The 10,883-nt window shown below is 43.1% G+C and overlaps 1 protein-coding gene across 7 annotated transcripts in view; it reads left to right on the plus strand.

Annotated features, from left to right (window-relative positions):
- The window catches only part of DNMT3A (DNA methyltransferase 3 alpha), a 148,819-nt gene extending 146,523 nt beyond the window's left edge, over positions 1 to 2,296 (plus strand). For all 7 annotated transcript variants that reach the window (XM_088152224.1, XM_088152221.1, XM_088152222.1 and 4 more), the window contains 3 exons: positions 194 to 263; positions 656 to 774; positions 1,499 to 2,296. In XM_088152224.1, coding sequence (XP_088008350.1) covers positions 194 to 263; positions 656 to 774; positions 1,499 to 1,640 — 331 coding nt within the window. In that variant the 3' untranslated portion in view covers positions 1,641 to 2,296. The remainder of the gene's footprint in view (positions 1 to 193; positions 264 to 655; positions 775 to 1,498) is intronic.
- The last annotated feature ends 8,587 nt before the right edge of the window (positions 2,297 to 10,883 follow it).

The following is a 10,883-nucleotide window of genomic DNA, read 5'->3' on the forward strand; positions in this document are numbered from 1 at the left end:
CAATTTTTATTCAGCTTGAGAAGAATATTCCTTGATTCAATAAAATAGTCCTTGATTCATAAAACAATCATACCCCAAAATAACCCATTCAGTACTTATTGTACAAATACTTTAAAAGTGAGCTTTCAGGGAGAGTACTGTAAAGAGCTGAGATTCCTAGGATGCCAATCATTTGAACTTGCTTTTCCTCCAGGCCGCTGGCTTCAACTGTGAATGATAAGTTGGAACTGCAAGAGTGTCTGGAACATGGCCGGATAGCTAAGGTGAGCGTGGGGAACTAGTGGCTAATGAGTTTGGATGTATAGGTCTTCATGGAAGAGTGTTGGAAAGAGGACAGCAAACAGAGCAAGGATGCTACCGATCTTCTCATAGCACAAGAGGAAAGGAGAGGAAACAGGACCCACCATCTATTGGCAATGGCTTAGGGAGGCCTGGTTTTACCATCATTTTCATATTGTCTATCCTAAAATAAGGCTAGGAAGAAATAATCCTCACATCGGTGGAAGGCAGTGGAAATAGGGCAAAGACTGTTCCAAGCCAAGGGGTAATGTAAAAAATTAGGAGAGAGCTCAGAAGTAGCTTTACTGTGGATGGTATGGATACCTGCTGAATTGTTTTTTGTTTGTATATGTGTGGACCTGTCTTCCCAATCTAGTTCAGCAAAGTACGAACCATCACCACACGTTCCAACTCCATCAAGCAAGGCAAGGATCAGCACTTCCCTGTCTTTATGAATGAGAAGGAAGACATCCTGTGGTGCACCGAGATGGAGAGGTGGGAATGGTGTTGGGGCTGGGCTTGCCTGGTTTCAAGAATGGGCTGAAGAAAGAATTTGCAGCATATAACCTTCCTGTGGACCCTGTCCCCCATATGGCATAGTTCTGGTATGGTTATATGCTTGGTTATGAACATCCCACTCGCCCTTAGAAAGGCCACCTCTTGCCATGCAACATATTTTTCTCCCTTTTCCCATAGGCACAACACAGGTTGTTTTTAGGTGCTACAGTGTTTCTCCTTAATGTATTCTCAGACTAGAGAGCTATTGGGCCTTAAACTAGAAGCATCTTACATATTTGGCTCTTGTACTAGAAGCCTCAAGACCTCCTCCCTTAAGGGAGGGTTTCTATAGTTTAACAGATGCTATAATTGCTACTGACCAATAGGAGGCACTATGGGACTGTTTTTATCCTTACTGGGATTCATCAGACCCATCTTTGAACTCATCTTAACTTCAAAGGCCCGTGAGTTCAAATCCCAGTAAAGGGTTTGGGCATATTGACACTAGCTGGGGCTGATGAGTCTCAGTAAGGGCTAAATTAATTGCATAGTACCTCCTATCAGTCAGTAGCAATTATAGCAACCATTTGTTTTACCCCAATTCCAACATCACGCATTAAAATTGTAAATGAAATCTTATCCAAGTGCAGTAGCCTTGTGTTAGCTCTTTTATGTCTTCTGTTCAGGGTCTCAGTATTAAATTGGCATCCTGTGCTTACAGAGTCTTTGGCTTTCCGGTCCACTACACGGATGTATCGAACATGAGCCGCCTGGCAAGGCAGAGACTGCTGGGTCGTTCCTGGAGCGTGCCAGTGATCCGCCATCTCTTCGCCCCCTTGAAGGAGTACTTTGCCTGTGTTTAAAGAGACGTAACCACAAAACTGGCAAAGCGGAGGAGGAGTCTCAAACACAACCACCCCCAGGAACAGAAGAGAAGTGGCACCAGAATGGAGGAGGTGGCTGGTGGGTGAGAGGGTGGGAGAGGACAGCCCGCACACATGTGCAGCTCCCATCACCCAAATCTTCACCCATCCTCTCCCCAATTTGAATCGCCCCAAGCAAACCAACCAATCCCACTTTCTGTTGGTAATCCTTTAATTTCCTGCTCTTTCTGGATGGGTTTGTCTGTTAGTTTGGTTTCTGCCGCTCCTCGGCTGAGCCCCCAGCAATGCGGGCTGTCCACTGACGCACCGCAAAAGAGAAAATTCCAGCCAAGCCCAAAGCTGAATGGGCCTTGGGGCTTTATTGCCCAAGCTCAGTTTAGGAGCACAAAACGAGGTGCAACGGGGCCTCCTTGCGTCTACCAGCGCCATTCCTGGGGCGAGCGCAAGCTGGGAAGCCGCCAGTCCCTACCTGGTCCCCCCAAGCCACACCTGAGTATTTGGGTGTCTATCACACAGGAGACCTTGATACACCCAGCTCCTACAGCCGCTCTTACCTCTTGTTTACAGTTTATATATATGTGAGAGTTATGTGAGAGAAATGTCTATATATAAAAGGTACTGTTACTACTGTACAACTGACTTTCAAAATGGTGCTTCTACAACCACAGAGGGTGGGGCTGAAGGCAGCTTCTGTGGTGCTTCACATGCTAGCCCACAGGAATGGTGGGGGGAGCTTTTCCAACTGATTGCAGCCCCATCTTATAAGGGGAGAGAAGGCTGACTGGCACCGTTCTCCGCCCTGGGTGTCATGCAATAATACTTTTCTTCCTGAAAAGGCAAACCTCCCTCAGGCCAGGGGCTTGGGCCTTGCTAGAGGGGGCTAGTCTGTTCCCCGCAGAGCTCCAGGCAGGGTCCCTAATGTAAGTGGTGCTTTGTTCAAATTGGCATTTTCTGGGGTCCCCCTGGGGCTCCTACCATCACCAACCTGGCTCACAGACCAGGAGGCAGAGAGCACCCAAGGACCAGCAGTGCTTGTTCTGATCATCTCTGAACTCACTGGCTGTAAGGTTCCTTATCAGATCTTTTGGTTCTGCTCCTTTTCTCCAAGTTTGCCCCTTAAAATACAAATTCAGCTGCAGAGTAACCATGGGGTAGGGAGGTAGACAGAGAGAGAAGAGCCCCCGCCATCCTGCACTGCAGTAACACGCCTGCCCCATTCCTTTGTGATCTTGTGTGTTTGGGGGTCAGCACCTGCTGCCTTCCTTCTTCCCCTCCTTCCTTCTTTGTGGCTGATATGAATTATAGACTTCCTGTTTTGCTTGATCAGACTCTGGCTGTGCTACCTTTCTCCTCCCCCACACACACATGTTGAGGGTACGGAGGGGCAAAAATAGAGGTGGGCGGTTCTCATGTGAAGAGGGTCTCTCCAGGATCTGATGAACTCTCATGTGCAAGGTCTGGCTGAGGAGTCAAATTTCCTGGAGTATATCTTGGCAATTGTGTGCACTTTACTCTTTGGGGCAAGGGGATAAATGACCTTCACCATGAGTCTGTGATGCACAATGTATAACGGATGGCCGTTGGGCTCTGGTCAATCCTCAGTGCATGGACTTGAGGCTGCTTCTCCCTTCTGCTTGCAGAGACTGATCCCAACAGGGTCCAAAGTTCTTGGTGCTAATGGGGATTTCTCTCCCCCACTCCCCCACCAACCAGCTCTTTGCCTCAGCAGCTTTTCCATCTCTGCCTCCACAGGGGACAGCATCTCCCCTCTGCTCCTGTCTTCCCTGTGTCCATGGTGCTCTCGGAGGCAATGGAGTAGATGCTGAGGCAAAACTCAGGAGCAGGTGGGAATGTCTGCGGAAGATTGCAGATCTCCTTCTGCCTTCTCATTAACACTCCCCAACACAATCTCTTGAGTGGTGAAACAGTTGCAGCAGACAAGGAAGGTCTCTGTTGAAGGCTGTTGGTCTCGGTGCTAAAATTTGGGGGAGTTAGGGCGGCAGGCAGGTGCCTCTGCTCACTTCCCTTCTAACTGTGAAGGGTGCTGGGGTCTTGCTCAGGGCCGAATGGGGAAGGGAGAATGGTGGTTATTTTGGATGGGGCTGTCTGGCAAGATATGCCCCCCACCTGTTGCCTCCATGATAGGCAGTCTCCTTCACACTCCATTCTTCCTCTGACCCCCTTGGTGGTTGGTTCAGTGACTGCCTGTCAGTTTGTGCAAAATTCTTCAATGGGAGGTTCTCCTTACAGGATTTCCAAGCCTTTCTTCCCAACCCATTTGCCACAAAGCTAGGGGGAGAGATTCCCTCTGGGTTTCTTGTAGTCTAGTTTCACTGGTGCTAAATGGGAAGTATTTATTGGGAGAGACTGTAGCTCAGTGATAGAGCACATCTTTTCCATGTAGAAGATCTTAAATTCAATCCCGGGCATTTCCAAGTGGTGCTGGAAAAACTCCTGCCTGAAACCTTGTAGAGATCCTCTCACTCAGGGTTGACAGTACTAGGTTAAGGGATCTATGGTCTAACTCAGAATAAGGCAGCTTCCTATGAGACTCTTTGTCCTTGGCTGATTTCCAGCCAGAGTAATCTGAGCCAAAGGGCTGGTTGAAGGAGAGGAGGCTCCAGGTATCTCCCCAAACAGTGGGAAGGGGGGTGGGTAATTTTCAAATGTATGCTTCAGAGAAGAATCTATTTGGGGGGAAGGTGTACCTTTAGTAGTGACATCCTTTTCTCCCCAAAGTCTTCCTTTCAGCATATTCAGTTTAGTCATGGGGCTGGCCACATAATTCCTAAAGTCAGTTCCAGTAGCTGAGAGCTTAGCTGGATCTCAGTGTATTCATGGCACTGCCAGTAGACTTTAGTTCTGAACAGTCCAACCTCCCTTCAAGCAGGGCCACATCTGCACCCATCCAGTTCTCTCCCCAAACTGGAAGTGGCCTCTTGGGAAAGCCTTTATCTGTGTTGTCTTTCAAACTTTCCTGATGTATTTGCCTTGGGCCTGTTTCGCTGTCCACCACAGAATCCAGCTGTTTTCCCAATGTGGTGGGGAGCAGGAGGGGAGACTGAGTTTACAAACTGATGTGACTCAGATCTTTTTATAAAGAGCCTTCTGTCAAGGTTGCACAGCCCTAGACTGAAAAGCAAAGCAACCAGACCCCTGCCCCCATTGCCTGAATTCCTTTGGCATTTGCAGAGGGACAAGGTGACAACCAAGGTGCTAAACAGTTTTATTACAGATCTCTATTAACTTAAGTCTGCTGTCTGGACAATGACTGTTTTTGTTTTTCTTGTAGTGAAGTTTAAAAGAGCTCTATTATTTTACTCTTATATATTATTATAAAAAAAAAGGCATTTTAACTTTGTACTTGAAACCTAAAGGAAAAGATTTCATGTGTTTTAGCTTAGACATTGAAGTAGCTGAGACGCTTTACTGTTTGTGGGAAATCATGTATTCATGCTGAAGAATAAACTGTGTTGAGATCCTGGGAAGAGCTCAGCCCTGTTCCCTGCTCTCCAGCCGCCTCCCATCTGACATTCCATGCAGCTCAACCCAGATGTCCTTCCTTTCCTTTTTCGGTTCCATTCTTCCCAGCCCTTCCGTGTTTTTCTTTTATTTTTTTGGATGATTTTGGGATGCCCCATCCTTTCAGCCGCGCTTTTTTTTTTTTTTTAGGGTTGCTTCTATATTTATTGACAAATAAATAATGTACATTTCAGAGTATGGTTCTGCTTTGCCAGGGGTGGGGAGGCCCATCTCCTCATCCCTATGGGCAGGCTGTTGTATCTCTGTGTAAGTATTGCTCGTGACATAGCTGTTTTATAAACTAATTAAAAGGTCAATGGTGCAGCAGATGTTAGAAAGTCTGTCCGTTCCGCCTCCATCCCATCCTTTGCATTTTTCTTTTGTGCTCAGAACACTCGAATAAGGAAGGCTCCTTGCTGATGTACTTGTGCTGGAGAACACTTGAATAAATGTTCTGTTTTGTGCAAAAAGAAAAGAAAAAGGAGGCTGTCTGCCGTCATGTGCTTTTTGTACCCCTGTGTCTATGAGTGTTTATAGGTGCTCTGAGGCAGTGCCGGTGGGACTAAAGTAATATCTGGGGAATCAAGTTGCATAAGATGGGCAGCCCACCTTAATCAGCAGGGAAATAGCATCACTGCAGATTCCTTTAGTAAGAAAATTCACACTCATGATGTAGACAATGTTCAAGTATTTGCTTCCCATCATTTTAAAATTCTTCACTGCATTTGTAGAAGCACCTCTCCTCTAAAGAATACACTTCGAGGAAACATACATGACATCTCTTTGGTAGGATTCTGTTAGGTACTGTTAAAACTACTAACAAAAAACCTACAGTAGAACATCGGTACATCATGGAGAAAATCTGTATGGTTGCTAAGAGTTGACACTGACTTGATGGCACATAATCAAGAACATTGGTAAAATACAATTCGAAATATAAATACATTTGGAAATAACATTTTAATTAGAAATATGCACATTTTTCTGAAAGCAGCTTACCAAATCTGGGAGTAATGTTGCTAAATTGAAACAAACATTTTTATAGCTGCTCTAGGGGAGAAACTAGAATTCTTATGAAAGCAAAAGAGTTATATCTTTAATTTTTATAGCTGCTGTAGGGGAGAAACTAGAATTCATATGAAAGCAAGAGTTATAGATTTAATTTCTGATAAGGATATTTTCAAAATCAGATTAATTTTTCTTTCAAACCCTGCTCACAATCACACTCCAAAACAGATTCCATTTGCAAAATTCAATTAACTACTTTATTAAATTAATCCAGGTTTGGGGATTGCACAACAGAATGAATCATAAACTAATCAAACTGCCTGGTTTGCACAACATGCTAAACTCTATAACGAAACTAACCAACATTAGCAATAACTAACCATGTGCAAATGCAGCCAATGGATCTTTACCACTATAGTTCTGGCATGTTCTGTGAATACAGCCAGATATCCTGTTAAATATAAACAGTGGCACTTCACTGTTATCCAATGAACCCTGATTTAAATGGTAGTTACAAGTAGAACACGTGTGTTAGAAAGGTGAGAGTGGCGTTGCATATGGTGCCTTTTTTTCCTGAAAATGATACACCAGGAGTATTTTCTGAGCTGTTCCACCTGAACAACTTATGTGTTACAGTTCTGCTTTCACTTCTAGCATATTTAATGTACTTTATTTTATCCAATAGAAGAGAATATCTGTAGCTCAAGGTTGAACTGTGGACTCCTTGGTGCTCTCTGAGCTTGGCTGTTTGCTTGCAGACATTTCATTATCCAAGTGGGGCACTGATGATGTTACCTAGTCGGGTAGTGAAACGTCTGCAAGCAAACAAGCTCAGACAGTGCCAAGGACTCAACTTTATTTTATGAGTGTATATGCTGCCAGTTAAATTTATAGTGTGATTTTTCACAATATAAAATAAGATTTTTAGTAGACAGTCCTCAATTAGTGACTGCCTCAGACAGCAGCTGTTTGCAGTTACAACTGTGATGACAAAGTAACTTTGTACCAATGCCTGCATTAACAACTTTTGCAGCATCTTTGTCACTGTTTGCCATTACAGTCAGTACAGGTCCTGTGCCTGACCCTTTTTTCCCCTTCTTTTTCCCCCTCCTGGAAGAATAGAGAGATTGCATAAACAAGCTATCTCTTCCTGAGCTGCTTTTCTCTGCAGCCTAGGGCTTCCCTAAAAAGTGGTAAGGGCAAGTTAACAAGCTCAGCTCTGTGACCTTAATTAGTTGATTAGAACCCTCTCTCCCAACCACAGCTGCTGCCTGAAACTGACAAGACCCTAATCAGTTTCACACTAAAGGCTTTTGTTTGCCTCCTGGGCAAACAGCTAGTGCCAGTGCATTCCTTTCTATGTGTATTCCCCATTGTGTGCCTGCTTACTCCATTGTAATCCCTTCCTCTCCAGTGAATGTAAATACAAACAATTCTCTTCTTGCTAATTATCCCAGCACTGTGGTGAGCATTTCAAAGGGTAGAGGATTGGGGGAAAAGGGCTATAAGATTTGCCCTTTCACTTGGCTTCCTTTTGAGTCGGGTCCCAGAAATCTTCCCTGCCATTTGGGCTCACCCAGCTGTTTGGGGTTGTATCCTTCTGCCACTGTAAAGCAAAGGAAAGCTGAAGTAAAATTGTAAGTACAGTCGTGGTCACATGATTTTTCACTTAGCAACTGCTTCACTTAATGACCAAGTTGCAGGTCCTAATTGCGGTCACTAAATGAAAACTACCTGTGTTGTGCAAACTATGGGGCAGGTGTCCCTGCTTCACTTGTCAGAATGTGACCACTTCACTGGGCTACAGATGGATATAGCCCAGTACTATGGAAGAACTGAAAGTATAAGGAACCACCATTTAATAGCCATGTAATTCTTTACTCTTTTAACCCAGTTCTTCAATGAACCAACCAAGGCCAAGCTGTCAAGTGGGATTTTATACTCTGCATTTCATTCCTGTCTCATAACAGCAAAATGGCTTTTTCTTCTTGATAATAGTTGAATTTGGAAGAATATTTGAGGATTGGAGACTTCCTTCAGGATCCCTTCAGGTTGAATGCTTCCTACGACAGTTCAGCTGCTTGACTCAGGCTAAATTGTTACACTATCGTTATGTACATGAGGTTCTAAAAACAAGACTACATTTGAAAGAGCTAAAAGGACTAACTTCACTAAGAGCAGTTTCCCCAACTTCAGGCACTGATTTCTTGCTAGATTAGAAAGCTGGGAGGGAAGATGTTGCTCATGATCACCCAATGTGGATTAAAATAAATGAATTTTAAAATTTCTATCAACTGGATTATAATTTATAACCAAGAAAACAAGCAAATGGGCCATCAAACAAATCAACCCAGAATTCTCACTCAAGGCACAAATGACCAGGCTAAAATTATACATTGGACACATGAGAAGACCCAGCTCTCTAGAGAAATTATAATGCTGGGAAAGGTGGTTGGAAAGAGAAGAGGATGGACTCAATTTTGTATGATGGGTGCACTGTCGAAAGACATGAAGGACCAAGTTGGGGATAGGCTATCCTGGGAAAGATCTATTTGGTTGCTAAGAGTCAACACTGACTAGATAGTACATAATCCATCAAGTATAACCTAGTTTTAAATTATGTATACTAAAACCCAATACAATTATTACCTGAATTCAATTTAATGCTGTTTCTCAGTAGTTGTATGTGTATAAAATGCTTACTCATTATTAAGTAGTAATGGATGTACTGAAGCACAAACTAACCACAGAGCTCAGTTCACATAACATTTAGTCAGCTAGTTTGTTCAATAAGTTACAAAAACACACCTATGTAAAGGGATGAACCTGGATTAAAAATGTGTTCTAAATAAAACACAGTCAGGTCATGAGTTTATTGCGCCAAATACAAGTATTTACACACTGTTAACCAGTGTGAGTGTTTTCCATACAAAAGGATAATTTTCTTCTGTCTATAAAAAGTATAGGCAGTCATTGGTTCTTGAGTAAATATATCAAATAATGGTAAACTTAATTTGGATTAATTCCATGATATCTAAAGATCGAAGGAAACCCACTGCTTTCCAATCAGTACATCTTCAATTCTATTTACCTTTCTCTGGGTATCAGAGCTCTGAATCTAACTCCTGCTTGGCACGAGCAAGTTCCATTCATTCTAGGCGCCGTGATAGGTTTCCTCACTCCAGCATTCTTACATTCTGAGAAGATTGAGAGACTGAGCCAGAGATGTTATCTGTTTGGTGTCTGGTCTTCACTCTAGTAAGATCTTGGATATTTCTGAAAGACAAGAAGTGTACTTTTTTGAAAATATTTATACCATGCTAAATACACACAAATAGCATGAGTTTGGGGAGAAAACTGCTGTTTTCACACAATGCACAAAATTCTTAAGCCTCAGTTAGCAATATTCAGCTGTTGTGTTCACACGGTATACTGAAACTATAGGATGGTTTAATATTACGGCTTAGTTCAGGCAACATGCTAAACTAGTGGCTGGATTTCCACAACACCAGAAGAAATCGGTTCTGGCTGAGGAGACTTCCGGTATGAGCGTGGAGTCAGCAGCAAAACAGTTTATATGAGTTCTTGAGTTTTCATGCTGTGAACATGCGCATAGCATTCCATTCGCTGTCCAAGGTACCAGTCTGTCTCCTCTGCCCTCTTGCTGATCAGGAAAAAGGACTAAGTATTCAAGCTACCTTTAGGCTTTCCAGGTGTAGAAATGCCTGTGTGTGGATGCATGTGCATACATGCATGCACATGCATATGTGCCAGAGACAGAAAAACAGAGTAATGGTACTTTCTACTGAAGATTATTGAATTGGGAAAAGCACTCCAAGACATCATGCTTCCTTATACAACAGCAAGTAACAAACCAAAATATAAGCCACTAAATCACTGTGATTTTTACTGGCAGAATTCTGGCCCATCACATAGTAAAGACTCAACGTAGATAACAAAAATATACACAGGCAGCATTCAAAATGCAAGTTCTTATTGATGTTCCTTGCATGCAGCAGAAAAATGCAGAGTATTCCTGGCTGAGAAAAGAGAACAAGGCAAGCCAAGTATGCTGTGAGCTCAGTTAATGGACTTAGAGTGGAAATGTCCAGGCCAGGAGGTTCTCCACCTCTACTATTTTTTTTTTTTTTAAGTTATATTTTCTGCAATATCCAATGGCATTTCTGGAAAGCTGAGATGCAGTGGGAGATTTTGCCCAGGAGAGGGTGCCCTAGTGTAAGATTCCATTCTCAATGGCTGGGTTCTGCCTTGGTTTTGACATCATCCTATGTCTTCCCCTCTTCCCCTTTGTGATTATTTCCCCAGCCCAATTCCTTGTTCCCTAAATTCCCCTGATTTATCATTACTTTCACATTTTCACATCACTGAATTTTGAAAGTACAGTCAAGGTAATACCAATTATTGCAACAATTGCTATTGTAAAAAATATTCCTTGTATTTGAACACTGGTTTATGTCACTTTTGTGCCTTGTTGGCGCCTGGACCTTTCTCCCGTCTGACATTTTTAAAGCATACTTAAAAGTTCCTTACCTTCATTATACAGCTGTATCCTCTTTGCGTGTTCATCATACCATGGGTGATGCTTGCCATAGCCATCTTACTTGTTTACTGTGGATTTTTCTAGTTTTAAAAGAACAATACCATACTGTTCTTTAAAATAGTTCAAGATAA

This window comes from Python bivittatus, unplaced genomic scaffold (assembly GCF_059951505.1).
Source record: "Python bivittatus isolate LINGU-HERP-01145 unplaced genomic scaffold, Pbiv_v1 ctg000690_np1212, whole genome shotgun sequence".
Taxonomy (NCBI): Eukaryota; Metazoa; Chordata; class Lepidosauria; order Squamata; family Pythonidae; genus Python; species Python bivittatus.